General features: G+C 32.8%; 3 protein-coding genes across 6 annotated transcripts; 2 read left to right on the forward strand and 1 right to left on the reverse strand.

Moving 5' to 3' along the window:
* Nucleotides 1-4,365: 4,365 nt before the first annotated feature.
* LOC129317745 (peptidyl-prolyl cis-trans isomerase) lies at nt 4,366-5,315 on the reverse strand. The gene has a single exon (XM_054962114.1). The coding sequence runs from the start codon at nt 5,195-5,197 to the stop codon at nt 4,679-4,681; it is 519 nt and encodes a 172-aa protein (XP_054818089.1). The 5' UTR covers nt 5,198-5,315; the 3' UTR covers nt 4,366-4,678.
* A 713-nt stretch (nt 5,316-6,028) lies between these two features.
* On the forward strand, nt 6,029-13,909 carry LOC129317744 (putative E3 ubiquitin-protein ligase LIN-1). 4 transcript variants are annotated; one of them, XM_054962111.1, is made up of 17 exons: nt 6,029-6,191; nt 6,927-7,861; nt 7,947-8,010; nt 8,108-8,488; nt 8,612-8,697; nt 9,440-10,720; nt 10,950-11,094; nt 11,198-11,455; nt 11,541-11,850; nt 11,977-12,101; nt 12,202-12,321; nt 12,414-12,539; nt 12,636-12,758; nt 12,844-12,954; nt 13,053-13,196; nt 13,278-13,526; nt 13,620-13,909. In XM_054962111.1, exons 2-17 carry the CDS (start codon nt 6,951-6,953, stop codon nt 13,635-13,637), a joined length of 4,452 nt encoding a protein of 1,483 aa, XP_054818086.1. In that variant the 5' UTR covers nt 6,029-6,191; nt 6,927-6,950; the 3' UTR covers nt 13,638-13,909. The 4 variants fall into 4 exon arrangements, with proteins under 4 accessions (XP_054818086.1, XP_054818088.1, XP_054818084.1 ...); XM_054962113.1 differs by lacking the exon at nt 6,029-6,191 and adding an exon at nt 6,303-6,352; XM_054962109.1 differs by lacking the exon at nt 6,029-6,191 and adding an exon at nt 6,414-6,677 and having other exon boundaries at nt 6,998-7,861.
* Nucleotides 13,910-14,441: 532 nt separating this feature from the next.
* On the forward strand, nt 14,442-18,921 carry LOC129317204 (uncharacterized). The gene is made up of 13 exons (XM_054961568.1): nt 14,442-14,719; nt 15,026-15,116; nt 15,214-15,406; nt 15,515-15,605; nt 16,221-16,256; nt 16,401-16,499; nt 16,600-16,730; nt 16,862-16,910; nt 17,007-17,096; nt 17,187-17,240; nt 17,593-17,658; nt 18,339-18,436; nt 18,532-18,921. Exons 1-13 carry the CDS (start codon nt 14,642-14,644, stop codon nt 18,593-18,595), a joined length of 1,140 nt encoding a protein of 379 aa, XP_054817543.1. The 5' UTR covers nt 14,442-14,641; the 3' UTR covers nt 18,596-18,921.
* The last annotated feature ends 1,386 nt before the right edge of the window (nt 18,922-20,307 follow it).

A 20,307-nucleotide genomic window follows, 5' to 3' on the forward strand; every position in this document is an offset into this window, starting at 1 on the left:
ATACATTATCATAAATTGGTTTTGGTTACTGAGACTTTTGAGTCTCATTATGAAGTTAACAATTTTCAGGAGAAGAGCCACGAGTGACACGTGGAGGAGTCCCAAAGGCTTAGTGGTATAGATCCACTGTCTCTTTTGGGTATTTAATTTATGATTTATGATGTGTTATATTGCCAATATTAGGGCTTTTTGTTTATTATCAATTATATGAATATATAAATATAATCATGCCTTTCAAACTATTTCTATTTTTGGTACAATTTGGATGACTGTAATTTTAATATTTGGTTTACTTTGGATTGGTTAAAATGACTTGATTATAAGGCCAAATAACTGACTTGTGTTGAAAATTGACTAAATTGCTTATTTTACTTGTTGGGAGTATAAGGATGGACAAATGTGATTTAGTTTACTTGTTGGGAGTATAAGGATGGACAAATGTGATTTAGCCTAATGGCATATGAGAGGTGAAAATTTATCTAAAATGTTATAATGTGTGAGTTGAAGCCAAATATAAAATATTTTATATTAAAATTATTGATATAAAAATGTGTTGGGTGGCTGTAACCCAACTATGGTTGAGTTAAATTATTTTAAAAAAAAATTTGGTGTGTTACATGAAGTGGTCATGCTGCATTAGCTCATTGAAGTCAACCAACAATCAAAACCAAAAACTAATCCATTTATTCTAAGGAGCCATCCTTACATCTAAAATAGACAAGCCAATTACTGTAAGACTTATAAAAACATACACGAGGTTGGGAAAAGGATCTCCTGAATATTAGATAACTGTCATTAAATTGGGTTGAATACTTTATGAAATGGGTGGAGTCAAAGAAAATATAGCTAGAAAAGCTATTGTAATAGCAACATCCAAAATGCCTACACGAACTCAATTCATTATTTCAACATGATAATTAAAATCAAAGGAAAGAAGTCTTTGGGGAGGAAAAAAAAACAATTACAATTGTAATGATATGATTTAGCCTCAAACCCAATTCAATGAAGCCGATAATAGTGAGACTCTTGAATTGATGTGTATTTGAATCATAGGAACTAATAATTAACGATATGCCTGTATTGATAATGTTATTGTTGATGTAATCAAGGAAGCAGTACCAAATACACCGTTAGAAATATCAAAAGTGATCAAAGCTGTAATTGTATGTACTTGTAAAGAACTCAAATGTAACAACAATGTGATAACACAATATGATGATAATGCTGTAATTGTCATTGATCAAGAAAGAAATCCAAAAGGAACTCAAATTTTTAGTGCAATTGCTCATTAACCGAGACAATTAAATTTCATGAAAATAGTTTCATTAGCACTTGAAGTATCATAAGACGAGACTATGATATATGCATGATACACACACACACACACACATATAGAATTTGAATGAAATAGGTTAATTAATATATTGATTATAGGCCTATTTGAATTTTAGTTGGATATAATTGATTATAAAATTAATTGATTAATATGATTGATTTTGATTATAATTGATTATATTATAAAGCAATATGTTTGAGTACTATTTTTTTAAAATTAATTTTAACTATATAAATTACTATAAAAGGTTTTTCTTTCCAAAATTAAATTATTAATAAACTTGTATTTAATATTATTAAATTTGTTAAACTTTATTTAAGAAGTAAAATATATTATTTAATAATAAAATTGAATTTATAAATGATCTCCTAGAGCTTATTTCAAAACATTACTCTGGTTCAATAATCAATTATAGTTGATTTTGATTTCAATTGGCTATTTGGATAATTTTTAGTATAATCAATTTTATCACTCCGAAAATTGATTATACACCCAATCCAAATAGGCTGTATGTCTCATGCATGTACCTTTTCTTTTGTAATTAGTATAAAAAAATTCTAAATCTAAATATTTAAGAATTGAATTTCAATATTCAATTTTAAATAGAATTCATAAATATAAATAATAATTAATTAAAAATATAATAAAAAATTATAAAAATTAAATAATAACAAATTAAGTATTGATAATTATTACTTAATTAAATTAAATCAATAAAAGACCATGTTGATTATATCAAAAGTCAAGGGTAACAATTATTTTAGCTTATCATGGGCAAGGACATCATTGCTAGCATAATAACTTTTATATGAAATGCTGACATGAATAGAAAAAGGACAATTCTATTGCCATTTGCTAACATCATTGAAAATATTATTAAAATTAGACAACATTACACTGTTTTTCAAAATACAAGGGGGACATTACACTTTTTAATACTTTTGTATATCAACTGTATCTTGTAAAAAAATTTAAGAGTGGATTTACACTTAAACCTATAAATAAATACGCACTGCTACATTTTCAACATTAACCCTTCAAATATGTTCGTGCATGAGAAAAAAACCAACCCTTGATGTCGTGCTGCTACTCCATAACAAAAAATTCATAACGCTGGGCTTATGCAATGTTTATAGTTGAACTAAACCATTTTAAATTCCCCAAATTGAGTTTGATGTTTTTAAGATTTCAAATCTTTCCTCGTCCAGAGAAATGAAGGCCCTGATTCAAGGTATCTATTATCATAAGGTCTCGTGACAAATTGTGTGAGCCCAGGAAAAGATAGAATGCAGTACCTTTTTCAATTACAAACCCTTTATCATTCCTTTATAGTCGCATACTCGCATTAAAGGTCAATAAACTTGTGAATTTAGATGTAAACTTGAAATGTAAATTTAAATAGTAAACTCATAAAAGCATACCCTTGTTCATAAATAATATTTAAAAATAAATAATTAAATAATTAAAATATAAAATATAATTATGGTTTAATATAAATATATTTTAAATATAAATCACTGAAATTAAATCTATTTACATTCATAAATTATTATCCTCAACGTAAAAATTTTAAAATAAGGCAACTTATAACCAGTTTGGTTCTTTATTTTTTATTTTTTTAAAACTGTTTTGTAATACAATTTTTAAGATTATTTTTAAAAACAAAATAAAATAAAAATTCACTTAATTATATCAATTAAAAATTTTTAAAATTAAAAAATACTGATAGTAATGATTATAGATAGTTAATGATGATAATTAATAATAAAAATTGATTAACATAACCATAATTTTTAATAATTAAATTTAGTGTACTTAAAAAAATAAAATGAAAACAACATAAAGTTGTTTCTCTTTTTTTGTTTTTAAAAACAAAAAATAAAAAATTTTTAAAAACAACTAAATAAACAACACTTATTCAAACAAATTTTTAAATTTTTTGTTTTAAAAAACAAAAAAACAAATTTTAAAAACAGTTCATTATGATACTTTTTTGTTTTCTTTTATTAATATTACTTTTTGTCATTAAATTTTATTTTTTTTATTAAACCAGATCCTTCAATTTTTATGAATCAAATTCTACCTAACATATACCTATTTTGATCAAAAAATTTATGAGATACAACTTTATTAGTTAGACATATAAAAATGATAGATTTAAAAAGTTAACTCACAAATTTAATTAAATTTTACTTAATTTCAGTGATAAGTTAAAAATGTTAAAACAATAAACTAAAAGTTTGACAATGATACTCACACATATTCATATGTTCTATATTTAAATTTGAAAAAATTCATTTCCACAAGCCGACTTTCAGTTTACATAATCTGTGTGTTAAAAAATGTACTCTGCAGGGAATTATATGATTACACGCTGAACACTGGGAAATATTATAAATAGTACGTACGTACGTGCAAATGTGCATCATATTACTTATATAGTATAAATACCTGAAACCCACACTCTCAAACAAGGTCGTTAAGTAAATCTACGGCAGAGATGTAAAATTAAAATGTAAATGTAAATCATAAATTTATAAAGATTTACTTTTATTAATAAATAATATTTAAAATATATTATTAAATAATTAAAATATAAAATATAATCATAATTTAATTTAAATATATTTTAAATATAAATTATTAAAATTAAATTTATTTATATTCATAAATTATTTTACTCAATAAAAAATTTTAAACAGAAAAACTTATTTTTAATTTTTTTTTATTTTTTATTAATATTAATTTTTATTTTTTTAATTTTATTTTTTATTAAATCAGATGCTATCACTTCTATAAACGAAGTTCTATATAATATATAAATATATTATTCAATAAATTTATAAATAAATTAACATTATTTTATAAATTAAAAATATAAAAACGATACATTCAAAAAAAATCAACTTACCAATTTAATTAAATTTTAACTACTTTAAATTTACAAAAAAGTTAACGTAATTTTATAAATTAAAAACATACACGCAAGAAAGTCAAAAAATTTTAACAACAGTACCCTCAAGCCTCCATTGAGAGGAAGAAAAAGAAAACAGTTTTCATAGCATCAAGATTATTATTACCCCCATCAAGCTTGTGCTTCACTAAACGAAACACCTAAGCATACAGAGAGTAGAGACTCCTGTAAGTTGTATGGTACGAAATCACATTACAGCCGCGAACTCGCATACTTCATATCCATCTTCTTCATATACCTTCGCACTTCTAAGTTCTAATCTATTTTTGATGGTAAACAGCAAAGGCCAACGTCTCAGACTAAAGTCACCAAATTCGGTCTAGATTCCATGCAGTGCAAAGTTTTATTCTGCAACCGAAAATTCAGGCTCAAGAAAGTTGGCCGCAGTCGGCGATGACAACAGGCTTGGAGGTTCTACCAGAGGAGGAGCCAACCTTCTCGATCGCCTTCACCACATCCATGCCCTCCACTACCTGTCCAAACACCACGTGCTTTCCATCCAGCCACGCTGTCTTAGCCGTACAAATGAAGAACTGAGATCCATTGGTGTCAGGGCCCGCGTTGGCCATCGATAATATTCCAGGTCCAGTGTGCTTCTTTGCGAAATTCTCATCCTCGAATTTCGCACCGTATATCGATTCTCCACCGGTTCCATTTCCGGCTGTGAAATCCCCACCCTGGCACATGAATCCCGGGATGACTCTGTGAAAACTCGACCCCTTGTAGTGCAGCGGCTTCCCGCTCCGCCCTATCCCCTTCTCACCCGTGCACAGCGCCCGGAAATTCTCCGCCGTGCGAGGCGTCGTGTCTGCGAACAATTCCATCACGATCCGTCCAGCCGGTGCTCCACCGATTGACATGTCAAAGAAAACCCTAGGATTCGCCATAGCGGATGGTGCGATCGAAATTCAGAAAGAACGTCACAGGTCGAATTACGATTATAATTTGTGAACACTATCCCACTATCCCACAATAGACACTGGAGGATCTCAGCTTGAAGAGACACTTATATAGAGGGACGATTCCCTGAATAACATCCTTGTGGGGTTAGATTTTTGCCACGATGGTTCTAGACGTGTTGAAAATTGTAACCTGCAGGATTTAGATTTTTTTGCCCGAGACACCACGTGTGCCGATTGCTTTGTCTATCTGGGACCTACAACCAGGGGCAACCATGTCTTTTGATTTGTCTGGGCTTTAGAGGTTTATTCTAGAGAAAATAATTATTTTCAGAAATACAAGTCTTAATCATGCCAACCTTACATCTATCCTCCTTCTGTGCAATTGTTTGAATTTTTCGAGACAACAACCATTAGAATTTGAAGAAACAAGTTGACTATAGAAAAAGAATAATCCACCAATTGCAAGCCTTATATAATTAAAAAGATTAGCGTGTTGTGGCTGCAAATTGTTGTCATTTAATGAAAAATAAATTAACACTCCTCTATTATGGTTAAGGTAGGGGCACGTCTCCCGCACCATGCGAAATATCATATCAGTGAGGTTATGACTTATGAGGAGACGAATATCGTTGAGATTTTGACTTGGTCAAATAGACTGGTTGTAGGGGAGCATGTCCATTGTTCCAAACGAAAGACTATGCTGTCTTCGTCATATAAAAGATGGACCAATCATTTAGCAATGAAAAGAATAAAACAACTTTGCCTTTTCGACATTATTATATGTGTGGGTACGCGGATTGCTTGTGTCATTGTACAGCAACAGCCAAGGCCGGCATAGCTACTTCCTTGCATTGTGTTTCTATCTACAGTTTTTTCTCTCTCGCACTTTGTAGAACATTGTCAAACTGTTGGACTTGGCTTGACGAGGCTGGATGCATCATCTTCGTCTCTGAAGCTTCTTCTTCATTTGTTAGACTGTGTAAGTATTTTTTTTTTTTTTATGTGCTCTGTTTCAATTCTTCAGTTCAGTTGTTGGAGGCGTAGCTCCGTAAGCTATGTTACATTGATGAGCAAGTCCTTTTATCTGCAGCTAGAATTTCATGAAACCAATATTCTGCGATCCAGTCTGTTGTTATTAAGGTTTGCGTTATTCGATTTTGTCAACTGCTTCTTCTGATATCTGGTTTCAAACGTCCGTCAGGTATTTCTAGAGTCTTGATAATAACTACGATCCTGACAAAGATTCCAAGGGACTTGATAATAAAACGCAAATCCTCCTTTACCAGCTCAGTTTTGTGAGGATTTTCTGTGGGCTATGACCAACGTTTTGATTGCATAAGTTGCTAGAATACTCCAAAAAAAAAAACAAAGAAAGAAAGAAAAAACAAGAGGAGAGAATGACAATCGCCCAGGGAAAAAAGAGAAAGGAGGAGAAACTTTACTCCATTTCGATTTTCGATATTAGGTATATATTTTTTGGTTGTGGAAGATTAAACGATCATATCTACTTTCACAAAAATATTAGTATTGGATGCTGTGGCAATAATTCAGTGATTCTATTTTATTCCATTCTTATTCTTATATTTGTTTACTGAAAGCAATGGAAATATCTATTTGGCTGATCTTGTACTTTTAATGCATGCTTTCGGGGATGTGGTGACCTACGTGTAGATTTTACTTTGTAAGCATTATTTATTGAGATAGCTTCACACAGATTACAAGAAACTTCAGAGTCACAATGAACCAAAGGGATATTGTTAGATTCTTGACTACAACTATCTATAGTTTTATTCAAGATCGGTTAATCAACAAAGAACGAAGGATCCAACACAAAGAACAGTGTGCAGAGAGGTTAGCAGCTGAAGATGAAAGTATTGATAAAGGCAGCGAGGTTCAGTACTCTGATCAGGCAGTATTAGCAAATCTCGATTGGGGTATAGAAGCCCTTGAAGAAGCTATCAATACCTTTAATATGGAAACTAAGATTGCCCGACTAGATTATGCTGAGAAGATGTTGCAAGTGTGTGCCATGTTGAATTCCAATCGAAAAACTGCTGGGGTGCCCAATTTCTACCTCTCAGCTTGGGCTCACCTCAATCTATCATACCTATGGAAGTTGCGAAACAATATTCAAAATTCAATTTGCCATGCTCTTGAGATGTTCATCGTTGACCCTTTTTTCTCACGAATTGATTTTGCTCCAGAGCTTTGGAAAGATCTGTTTCTTCCACACATGAGCTCCATTGTAGGTTGGTATTCAGAGGAGAGGCACAGGCTCATGATGGAAGTCATACCTGACTCTTCAGATTTGTCCTTTACAGCTGATTTTGGTCAATTCTTCAATGAGTCTTTGATATATACTATGAGGCCACATCAATTAGAGAAATTGCAAAACCTGGAGAAGCTTTATGCAGAGTCATTGAATGAAAACACGAGGCTTTATGCAAAGTACTATAAGGATTGCATCAGCTCTGATTCATCCTCCAGCAAGAAGGTTCCAATGTTACCGATTGCTGAGCCGCCCATGACACCTCTGCATGAGTTGAGCTGCTCCATTCCTGATTATGTAAAATTTGGTCCTATATTGCCTAAGAGTGCTGGGTTTTCTCCTGTTCTAAAATCTAAAGATGATGCAAATGAAACTATCAGGTACTATTTACCCAACTGCTGCTTGTTTATGTCATGAATGCTTATTTTATGTATGAGTTTTCATTTTATGCTTGATTTCAAGCAGGGGAGATGTGACTTCTAGCCATTCACAAAAGGCAGAGAAGTCATCATCTACATGGGGTCATCAGGTGATAGAGACTTGTCTAACTTTGCTAATCTAGCTTTAAATATATAAAATTACAGTATCCTTTAGTTGCATGTCAGGTAATAATCTATCATATGCAGGAGGGTACCATTGGAGAAGAGTATGATGATTCGGATTACGACCTCAATGATTCATACATTGAGCCAAATGGGAAAACTCAAACTATTGTGTCTCCTAGAATTAACAATATCAAGGATGTGGATATTGAGCCAAAAGTACATCAATCAAACCGGAAGAATCAAATATATTCTCCTCCCGTTTTTTCTCCCTTGGATTCTCCAAGAGTTCCTTCGAAAAATTCATCTTCAATTCATGAGACACACACTAAAGGAGAACCCAAATCTTTGCGCTTATTGTCTAGGCGTTTTTCAGACTCAAGTATTTCCAACTCTTCTCCATTATCTCCACATATGAGTACTGATCACAGCATCAGCTCAGAAGATTCTGATAACGAAGTAATGGTATGTTTCAAATAACTCTAGGTCCTCCCACTCGTCATTAATACTAGTGACCTTTTTTTCATTGCATCTGGATTTAAATCTTGTTTTTCAAGTTTAATTGTGTAATAGTTCTCTGGATCATAGGGTGTGAAGAACACTCAGAGGAAAAACCATTACTCAGAAAAGATGATTAATCATGGGAAAGAGAATACCCTCTCATTCAATGACAAGTAATAGCCACTCTTCCTCTTAATATTCTAGAATGTTGTTTTTATTGCATTTGACTTTTTGTGGTAGGTTCTAAGATGAGTAAAGAAAAATAAGGAAGATAAATCTCTATTAACATATGAAATCAGAATCTAACTTCATAATATTAACAAGAGAATATAAAACTGATAGAAGAAAATAGAAGAAATAAATTTATCAAGATAATATAAAATAAGAATCTCGTTCTATATTTTTCTCAATAGCTACGTTTAGGAGAATCTCCAAAGAGCCAAGTCTCACAAGTATGTTTTATTCATGATATGCATGCTTATAAGTTGCTAAGGATATTTATAATGCTAAATACAATCTAAAATAATGAATAAATTTTAGATAACTATATAATTAAATAAAAATGAATAAAATCTTCAAGAATCTATATCTATATAAAATATGAAATAATATCTAAAGAACTAAATATATGAATAAAATTTAAATAACTAACTATCTGGATAAATATATAGATATCTAAAATAAATATCTATATTAAATCTAGATAACTAAATACCTTGATAAAATCTAAACAATATTATTGAATAGAAAATATCTAAAATAAATTAAAAATAATAATAATTTTTATAATATCTATCTTACCAGATCACCTATTATCTTGGGATGCTATCACTGACATTTAAAAACATTACAAATATTCCATTTAATCACCATTTTACTCCTTATGCTCCAACTATTATGTCTTTGTATCTGCAGTTCCCTTTATGAGAGCCATGAGGGAAATAGCAACAATAATTTATCACTGAAATCGGGGAAGCGTATAGTTCAATCAAGACCACCCAAAGATTTCGTTTGCCCTATCACAGGCCAGATATTTTGTGATCCTGTCACCCTTGAAACAGGTCAGACATATGAAAGAAAAGCAATTCAGGAATGGCTCAAAACAGGAAACACAACATGTCCCATCACACGGCAATCTCTCTCTGCAAGCATACTACCTAAAACAAACTATGTCTTGAAGAGATTGATAACAACATGGAAAGAACAACATCCAGAATTAGCTCAGGAGTTTTCAAACTCAGACACATTACAGGTTTCTCTAAATTCTCCATCTGTGAAAGATATTCCAGTGGTCTCTAATATGCACAAGACAGCTGACTCACCAGCTCATAAGAATGTATACGATTATATTAGTCAAAGGAGCGAAAGATTTATGCAGGTCTCTGTTGCATCGTCACCAACTAGTGTAATATCTCAAGCAGCAGTTGAAACAATTATGAATTGTTTGAAACCTTATATTTCAAGTCTCTGCACATCAGAAGACTTGCAAGAATGTGAAGATTCTGTATTGGCAATAGCTAGATTATGGAAGGACTCAAAGAGTGATCCTCAGATTCATTCTTATTTATCAGAACCAATTGTTATAAATGGTTTAGTGGAAATACTTTTAGCTTCTCTGAATAGAGAAGTTTTGAGAACGTCAATTTATATCCTGTCTGAGCTAATTTTTGTGGATGAAAGTGTTGGAGAAATACTGATTAATGTTGATTCTGATTTTGATTGCTTGGCTACTCTACTTAAGAATGGTTTGGTTGAGGCTGCTGTTCTAATGTACCAACTGAGGCCGGTCTATGATCAACTCTCTGCTCATGAACTTATACCTTCCATTGTCCAGCTGATCCAGAACAAAAATGGGGAGTTGGATGATCTTCGGTTCCTCATTGATCCTAGAGATGCAGCTGTAGCCATTCTTGAGCAGATTTTATTAGGAGGGAATGAATATAGCAGGCCCCTCAATGCTTTGAGTGTTATTTCAGCAAATGGAATTCCAATCTTGGTTAAGTATATGGAAAGGATGGAAGGAAGGAGGTTTGTTGTTTCCATACTTCTATGCTGTATGCAAGCTGAAAAAAGTTGCAGGAGCTTAATTGCAAACAGAATTGAATTATCTCCTGTCCTTGAATTGTTTCATTCTGGAAATGACAGTGTCAGAGTGATATGTGTGGAGTTTCTCTCACAGCTTGTGCAATTGCATAGGTAAGCTTGTTGCTCGTATTACATTCCTTTATCTTCAACTATTTACTCTCGATTATCTTAGGTGAGAAATTTGTAAGTTTAGAAATTTTCACACTAATCAACACACAAGTTATGACTATGTTTTTCAATTCAAACATGTCTACATTCTACAAGTAAACGATAAAGGCTTATTAGGCAATAATTTTTACTGCTAAACCTGTAACTAATTATTTCTTTAATGATATCACAGGAGGACACTGTGCAACAAGATATTGCAGATTATCAAGGACGAGGGAGCATTTAGTACTATGCATACCTTTCTTGTGTATCTTCAGATGGCTCCTATGGAACATCAACTTGCCGTTGCTAGTCTTTTGCTTCAGCTTGATCTCCTGGTTGACCTTTTGACATCAAATCTACTACTAAGCTGTAATTTTCTCTTGTCAAGTCAAAATTGTAATCTGATTAATTATACAATTTGATTCTTGTCAACTTTAGGTTGAGCCACGAAAGATGAGCATTTTCAGGGAAGAAGCTATAGAGGCCTTGATAGAAGCACTTTGGCGAAAGGACTTCTCAAATACTCAGATTAAGGCTTTAGATGCTTTACTGTTTCTTATCGGGCATGTCACTTCTTCAGGAAAGTCATACACTGAAGCCTGGCTGCTTAAGACTGCAGGATTTGACCAACCTTACAATGCTCTAATGAAAGTTGAACAGTTGGAAAAATGTGACAATGATTCGAGGGAAACAATGGTTTGGGTCTATGTATAGCATTTTGATTGATTGTCCTAACATTGCTTAATACATATCCAGGCTAACATGAATTTTTCTTTAATAGGAGGATGAAGAAAATGCTACTAGTTCGTGGCAGAAAAGGGTAGCTTTTGTTCTTTGCAACCATGAAAAGGGTTCCATATTTAAAGCTTTAGAAGAATGCCTCAGGAGTACTTCTTTAAAGACGGCAAAATCATGCCTTGTCATTGCCACATGGCTCACACACATGCTCTCAACCATTCCTGATACTGGTATAAGGGATGTTGCTCGAATATCCTTGCTTGAAGAACTTATAAATATCCTCCAATCATCCAAGAACCTCGAGGAAATGATCTTGGCTACCCTTGCTTTGAAGACTTTTATTGGCGATCCAAGTAGGTTTTTCTCAGTGCCGATTAAGTATATGTATTTTTAAACTCTGTTTATGTAGGTTTTACTGTAATTATATATATATATATATATATATATGAATACGGAGCAAAGTACGCTCAATGTTTCAGTTGCTCTTGAAGCACTTGGAGCTTATGCCAAAAGCATCTATAAAACCTTGACAAAGTTGAAGAAGTATTCTGTGGTGGCAGCCGACATTATGAAAGCCTTACTGAACTTAAAATCCGTTGATGTGGTAAGTAAAATGGGGATTATGGAATAAGGATATTATTTAGTTTCAGTAGAATAAATTACAGATAAATATCCATCTCATCACTCTTCAATCTTTAATTTAGACGGCCTTGTGGAGTTGTAAGGAAGTCGTTGAGCTAGATTTGAGCTCGAATGGAGAGGTACTTTCTTTGCTCTATGTGAATGGTCGGGTCTTAAGTGGGCACTCTGATGGAACTTTGAAGGTAGGGTATTGCTTTCATTGTAATTGTGTGCGCACATACATACCGTCTGTCTCTTACTATCTCTTAACAGTTGCACTTGATATCCTTAATAGGTTTGGGATGCGAGGAAGAGGGTATTGAGATTGATTCAAGAAACTCATGAGCACACTAAAGCTGTAACATGCCTCTACTCTTCAGGCGATAAAATCTACAGTGGCTCCTTGGACAAAACCATCCGGGTTAGCTATCTTGCTGTCTCATAACAAAAAAGTAGTCCTTCAGGTTGATTACAGTGTTCAATACACAATAAACTGCTACATTCTTTTCGCATATAGGTATGGATAATGAAATATGATGAGATTCAGTGCATTCGAGTTCATGATATCAAAGAGGTAGTGTATGAATTGATAGCAAATGATGAATTGGCATGCTACGTAAGTCAAGGAACTGGAGCTAAGGCAAGTCCTTTTTGTTGCTTTGAGCAGCTGTAAATCTAGTCCATATCAACAAGAAAGCATGGCTAAAGCCTTTAAGATTTTACAGGTGTATAATTGGTCAAATCCTCCAAAACTAATTAATTTCAATAAATATGTGAAATGCCTTGCAATGTTTGGGGACAAACTATATTGTGGTTGCTCTGGTTACAGTGTCCAGGTACTCTTTCGTTTCATTTCCTATCATGTTTGTAATGCTCATACAATAGTTTGTTGAGAAACTGTGTTCCTTAATTTTTTGGGGGTAAAAAATCGCAGGAGGTGGACTTGTCAAACTATGCATCAAATACAATTTTATCCGGTACAAGAAAATTGCTGGGAAAACAAACCATTCACTCACTTCTAATTTATGACGATTTTCTTATTGCTGGTGGTTCTTTGGTTGATGCAACTGCGGGAAAGGTAAACACCAAAATGTTCCTGTCTCCATACAGATAACTAAAAGAAGATTGCTGATATGCTTATCACTGTTTCTGTACATAGATATTATCACTATCATCCAAAGCAGTGGTGGGGTCACTCTCAACAGGACTAGACATCCACCGCATGGCCATGAACAATGACTTTGTATTTACGGGCACTAAATGTGGCACTATAGAGGTATGGCTAAAACATAAGTTGAGCAGGGTTGCTTCCATCAAAATGGCCAGTGGTCACACGAAAATCACGTCGTTAGTATCAGATACTGATGGTACGATGCTTTTTGTTGGTTCCTCTGATGGCAAGATTCAGGTTGGTTTATTTCTTTTCAATTGTTGTCTTCTGTCATTATTATATCTTGATTGATTCTTTGTTGTTTCCAATTAACTCTCTTTCTCACTGCAGGTTTGGGCTTTGGATTAGATGCTATGTGGGGACATTGGGACAAGCATTATCCATCCTTCATTTGCCAAATACATACTAATGATTTTTTTTCCCTCCCTATCTGTCTTCGCACAACTTCATGAACTGATATTATTGTTTCCTAGGCTGTAAAATGAACTGTTCGAATGAGATCCAATTCTGACATAACTTGAACTAGATTGTTTTTCCTTATGTTGAGTCCTGCAAGAAAAACGTGCTATACAGTTCTATACAAGTACGTTGATATTCTCCGTCATGCTGTTTTTAACTAAGCAATCGTGAGTTGGTTTGATATGCAAAATAAGAATAGGCATAATAATTAATAAACAAGTGAAGAAAAACATGTTTTTTTTCTTGAAAAAATGATAATAAATATATATTTCGTTAAAAAGTAGCATAAAAAAGGATTTTTTTTTAACGTTAAACATTAATACGTTTTCCCTATTATTTATCTAGTGAAACGCATATACAATGACTGATAATCAAAGAGATTTTGTTAATTGGATGGAGATTTGATTGAAATTGAGGCCCTGCATTACGTAAACACTTCAATGATTCGGCCAAAAAAAAAAAAAAAAACTCTTCAATGATTTAAATTTCTTTGTCTACAGGGCCGACCACCACATGTATAATAAATATTAGATTAGATAGCTAATAAAAAAGAAATATAAAGATTTATTTTTCATAATCTTAAAATTATTCATTAAATAAGGCAAACTTTTTTTCCCTTACCTCAATAAACAAAAAGGGTTAAGGACCAAGCGGGTTTTTTTTCGAAGTTATTTTTACTTGGAATTGGAATTTCCGGTGTTGGCCAAGGCAAACCAAGAAAGAAGAAAGTTAGAAAGCAAGAAAGAAAGAAAAGAAAAGAAGGGAAAAACCGTGGGGAGGAGGTGCCTCCACCGTCGTGGCTAAATTTCGTCCTTTCTGCTCTCGTCGCGAAATAAGTTGATCGCCTTCTTTCAAGTTCCAACCGAAACGATCTCTCTTTCTCTGAAATAGCCATGTCTTCAGATAATGTCCCTCCGTTCATCGCTGCTCAGCTTAGTCACCTTCTTTCTCACTTCCCTCTTACCCTCAAGGTAACGCCCAATTCCTTCATATCGTTTTCAAGAAAAATACATAGGCTAATTGGATTCTTAGATCCAAAATTTCAACTTTCATTTATCTATTTTAGTATTCAATGTCCAGTTTATGGAACTGTCACTGTTTAACCTATTTTTCTTGCTATTCGAGCCTTAGCTTTGCTGGAATCACATAATATGCGAATCTTGGTTCTCTTCTTTCTTACTGTTAGGAAAGGAAGCAAAGTGCCAGTTCTTTGTGTGTAATTTTAGTGGATCTCCTCCGGAAATCACTCTGTATCCTTTATTCTATTTACTTTGCAGGTTGAACAGATGTGGTCCGGTAGCAAGCACTATTCTGGGGTATTTGATCGGTTCACTTTAGTTATTCCCTACTGCTTGGACTTCATCAGATGTAGGAAAACTGTGCCAATTGTTCTTTTTATATTCAACCCCATTGGTATTTAATTTGGTTTTCTCTTCCAAGTTTCTGATAGATTAATTTGTTTTAGGGGATGTTATATACAACATAGAGAGTCCAACAGCTGCACCCGATGTTATTTTTGGGCTAGAAGATGAAGATTTTCACCCTTTTCATATGGAGTCTGCTGAAGGACAGTTGGACTTAAAGTCATTAAATAACTGTTTAAGTGATTGGAACAACAAAGATCCTGCACGTTTACTGGCTCTTATTCAATATTTGAGGCAAGAACTTTCAGAGAATTATTTTTGTTTGTGGTGATGTTTACAAGTGTTGATTGAATTCATGAATAGTGAATTAGTTGCTTACTTGCTTTGTTAATGTCTCGATAGAGATCAATACGTATCATATCAAAGGAAGCGTGTTGGAGAAGTTGATGATGATCGATTGAAATTTGAAATCAGCACTATATTATCGAGAGAGGTAATTCTTCATACCAATGTTATCATGCTAACGTTCAGAAAATCAATTGTAAATTCATAATTCCTTGTTTCCCATTTATGTCCTTTACATGGATGAAGCACATGCTATATTCATATCTTAATTAGAAGGTTTCCATGCATGATGATTTTAAAATAGTAACAGACAAGGACTGGGAATGATGTGCATAGTGGATATGGGGGCTGTTTGTATTCGATAGATGTCCATTTCCAATATCATCAAGATAGTGCCACCTAATTGCACACCTGGTGGCACTGTTGAAGTAAAAGGCTGAGGAAAATGGGAGGGGGTGGAGGAGTTTGAAGTCAGCCATTTTATATGGTGGATGCTTGTTATTACAATGACCTGTGTAGGTCTGTAGGAGTTAAGTTTATGTCAATTGAGTTCTTGTCTTTCCTCTTGTTGAGTGGATACTATAGCACAATGGTATAATTCATTTTCAATTTATTTTATCTTTTAAGCTTTTAATAATGTAATTTGTTGTCATATTTTGTACCTTATTGTGGTGTGTGTCCTCCATTTTTTGACTTGAACTTATGTGATTATCATCTTTTCTTTAATCAAACATCGAAACTTACTTCATCTTCTCTCCTACAGGGAATAGAAATGCAGATAAGTTCTGGTGCTGAAAAGGTATTTCTTTGCAAAATTTTGGCTTCTTCTTCTTTTTTTTTTTTAATTTGGCATCATGAATTCATTTACCAGTGAAAATTATAAATAACGTCATGTAGCTTTTGACAGTGTTCTTGATTTGCATGACTTTAAATTTTAGCGTAGCCAGAAGAGGTTAAATTTGCTGTTCCCCTAACGGACATGAACATAAATAAGATGGTGCCAGGATGTCCCTGGAGACAAACTCAAAGAATATTCTTGCAGGTTCGTTTCTTTCCTTTTGTTATTTATATCCTTACTTTCTCTTTGACTCAGTACTTTCTGTGGGCTATCAACTTATCATTTTATGTTATGGTAAACCTAGGTCATATATCCTGTTGGGAGAAAATACATGTCAGCTCCTTCAGCACCTCGCCTGAAGTTAGTATCTACACCTGAATTGAAAGCTCTATTTTCCATTGAGGATGTGAAGTTACCTTCTTGGTTAGACGGAATGTGAGTTGCTTGCATCTTTGATCTTCTTATGCCATGCATTCTATGCCCTTTGTCATTCTACGGTGCTATAAATACTGCAAGATCGAGATAATTCATGCTGAAACTTTTATGTGTTAATTCTACTTCCAAAGGTGCCTGGCAGAATATCTGCCTCAGCTTGAAGAATCTCTTGAGAAACAGGTTAGGTGAAAATTTCTTCAGTATTTAGATGTATATTGCTTATCTTTACTTCTGTCTTTTTGCTATAATTATGATAAAATATAATCTTGAACATAGGTCTTGGAGGCTGTTTCATTAATTGATGTTAAAAGGCACTTTATTGAGGCACTAGCATGTCAATTTGGGAGGCCTATTGAAGCTGATCCGGTATTTCCTTGAACTTTAATTACAGCTTGCCAAACCCAGAACCGTTTAGTTTGGGTACATTAATGACTGGTTTTTTATTTCAATCTCTAGGTCTTTTGCAGAAAGGCAACCTTTCTTGCTGCATCTGGAGTTTTCACATTCTTGGTAATATATGATTCTTATTACATGATATCTGTCTGTATATGTTAACAGAAACTTGTACTTAAAAATGGATTTCAAGGTTGTTGCCAATAACTTTTGGAGTGAGGATCAGATGAAGGAAAAAGGAAAAAGATAAGATGAAATTTATAATTGATTTTTTGAAATGCTCATTGATACTAGTGGTACTGTTATACAATTATGTGGTTGACTATAGTCTTCCTGTTGGTAAAATATGTTCAATGCATGATACTGATATCTTGTTCATTCTTTCCCTACATTTTTTGAGGTTCAAGTTGCCTGACTTTGACCTTTCTGTTTATGGTTGACCAATATTCTGATGGGTTTGTTTTCGTAGGTACACTTCCTAATACCAGCACAGTTTCCAAAGCAACAGCCATCTCTTCTCCTTCAAAGTTCTCAGGTAGAACTACAAAGTCTTGGTCATGATTTATTTAAATTTTTAAGCTTGAGTACGATGTAAGGTCTAAAAATTAGGTGACAGATTAAATAAGCCTCTGCATTGTAAACATTGCTTATGTTGTATCAACCAAATGAGAACATAAAACGTGAACACACAATTCTTTCAGTCAATGTATTGATTATGGTGACATACTTGTGTGTGTGTGTTTTGATTCTAGTCTTTTGTTATAAATGTGAAAAGAAGCCCAATCAGATTCCTGAACCCTGATTGATAAACTGGTATGTTTATTTATTTGGTATAGCGATGTATTTTTTAAGTTTGAATGTAATGGTAGCATGTAGAAAGAGGAATTACTTTGTTTTATTGCATCGTCATGAAAGGGATATAATGTGAATTTCAGTCATTAATATGGAAATGCTCTTGAAACTAAAAGGTAGGCGATAATGGTTTCTTCTCTTCTCTCAATAATACTCAGAAGCACGAAAGTGGAAATGAATTTGTAATTTTCGTGGTTCATAATGCTGTACAATATAATGTGTTATTTTAGGAAAACTACTTGGCAGGAGTTTTATGTTCTCAGTGAGAACAGATTCTGTAATGTTTGCTATGGATGTTATGATCTTAGGTTGAAGCTCCTTCCTTGTTATCTAAATTGTTCAATTTTTTCTATTAATTTTCAGCATTTCAATTCTTACATGGCGCCCATTAAGTCCCGCATTTTGACTGACTACCCATGGAGCCCAAGATGGGAAGCATCAGCGATGGCTGAGCGGATCTTGTGAGTCATTTGAATATTTCTCGCAGTATTGTTTTGTGATGCCTTCCTTTTGCCCTGCATCATGTTTTAGCTTAACGTGATAATGTTCTGTATAGTGAGTTTCTGGCAGATGAGGCTCTAAACTTCAAGAGGCAGTTGAATGAGGGACAGCTTCAATAGCAAGGAGAATTACCGTAGGATGTTCTGCTCACCCCTGATATTATGGCAATCTGAGCGTGTAAAGTTGTTGATGAAGTGCACGTTTTGTTTTGTTTTTTTGTGCTCGGAGGGGTATTGCACATGGAAGTACAAATGTATTGCTGTCAGTCAACTTGTTTTCTTGGCCCCCAGTTACGTTAGGGTTTGTATTACTATTGATAATCGGTGAAGAAATCCCTGGAGGCTTGTCGTTCTAACCATGGTGAGGTACATTCTACAGATTAGGATTCAGATCCGTTGGGGTGATTCGTAAAGTTTTCTGAAGTGAAAATTTGTTGAGAAGAAAAGTGCCTTTAAAGTTTTTGCCCCCTTTGCCTTAAAAAAATGATATTTCTTTTTTTCCCCCCTTGAAGATTTTAAGGCTAATATAGAATCAGATCATTTGAATGTATGCTGACACACATTTTAACACCCACTAGGGGTGTTCATGGTAAAAGATCGGGACATTTTTATCCCATGTCCCATTCTTAAAAAGGATTGAGATTGAATTTGTCTTCTATCAGTTAAGGCCACCATTTTGATAAATTGGACATTGTGGGAGAAATGTTAGAATAACATTCATTAAAATTTCAGATCACATTATTTGTTAGTTTAAAATCAAAACTATATGAGTGTATAAATCACAATAATTTAAAATTAATTTTTAAATTGTATTAATTACAAACTACAAGTCTATAATATATGATAATAGTAATTATAAGCGTATTTTAGATTATAAAAGCAGTAATAATAGATAAGTTAGATATAATATTAAGTAATTATTTTTCTTCTTCAGTTGAGATATATTTAGTTAATTATTCTTTTAAAAATAAAGTAAAAAATACGATATAAATAAAAGTTATTAAATAGATAAATATAAGAATAAGTTGTATTAATAATATTAATATATTATAAAAGAATGTTACCTTGTACTACTCACTATGCATCATTAAAATTAGAGAGAATTTTAACTAAGGCTCATGGTAGCTACTTAATTATAGGTGGGTCTAAAATTTTTTTGAAATTTTAGTTCAATTTAGGGAAAAAAAAGTCAAAAGTATTTTGACAATGAAATGATCAAAAAATCATTTACTTGTTATGCAGAATCACTTGTTGTTAATTTTCTTACTTCATTTATTAATTTACTAATATGAATTGTAAATTATTTAAGTTAACATGTCAATAATTATATAAGATTTGACATCGGTTGTTCAATTGTAAGCAGCAACATCAATTGTTAAATTACTAGCTTTATTTATTAATTTACTAACATCAATTATAAATTATTAACAAGTGTTGTAATTTACTAACATAATTTGTAAATCACTGACATGTCTTATAATTTATAATTGATATTAGTAAATTAACTAGTAAAGTTAGCAAATTAACAACTAATGTTATTAATTGTCTGATAAACAGATGTAATTTATAAGTAATATTGATAAATTAATATATAAAGTAAGAAAATTAATGAGTAATTTTGTATAACAAGTAAAGGGTATTTTGATCTTTTCATCATTGTTTTGACATTTTTTTCCTAAACTAAATTAAAATTTTAAAATTTTTTTGGACTCACTTGTAATTAAGTAGCTACAGTGGTCTTTAACTAAAATCCTCCCATAAAATTATCAATGTAAAAAAAATTTAATTTTAAATTAAAATTACATGTATTAAAATTATATTTGATATAATTA

Source organism: Prosopis cineraria, unplaced genomic scaffold (assembly GCF_029017545.1).
Source record: "Prosopis cineraria cultivar Desert tree isolate PC_DT_omini unplaced genomic scaffold, ASM2901754v1 PC8, whole genome shotgun sequence".
Taxonomy (NCBI): Eukaryota; Viridiplantae; Streptophyta; class Magnoliopsida; order Fabales; family Fabaceae; genus Prosopis; species Prosopis cineraria.

Excerpts from the sequence above, each read along its gene's own strand:
- LOC129317745 (XM_054962114.1), bottom strand. The coding sequence starts at position 5,197 with ATGGCGAATCCTAGGGTTTTCTTTGACATGTCAATCGGTGGAGCACCG.
- LOC129317744 (XM_054962109.1), top strand. The coding sequence starts at position 6,610 with ATGACAATCGCCCAGGGAAAAAAGAGAAAGGAGGAGAAACTTTACTCC. Across the intron at positions 7,862-7,946 it reads GATGCAAATGAAACTATCAG|GGGAGATGTGACTTCTAGCC; the intron begins GTACTATTTACC and ends GATTTCAAGCAG. Across the intron at positions 12,955-13,052 it reads GCTCTGGTTACAGTGTCCAG|GAGGTGGACTTGTCAAACTA; the intron begins GTACTCTTTCGT and ends AAAAAATCGCAG.
- LOC129317204 (XM_054961568.1), top strand. The coding sequence starts at position 14,642 with ATGTCTTCAGATAATGTCCCTCCGTTCATCGCTGCTCAGCTTAGTCAC. Across the intron at positions 15,606-16,220 it reads GCACTATATTATCGAGAGAG|GGAATAGAAATGCAGATAAG; the intron begins GTAATTCTTCAT and ends TCTCTCCTACAG. Across the intron at positions 18,437-18,531 it reads GCGATGGCTGAGCGGATCTT|TGAGTTTCTGGCAGATGAGG; the intron begins GTGAGTCATTTG and ends TGTTCTGTATAG.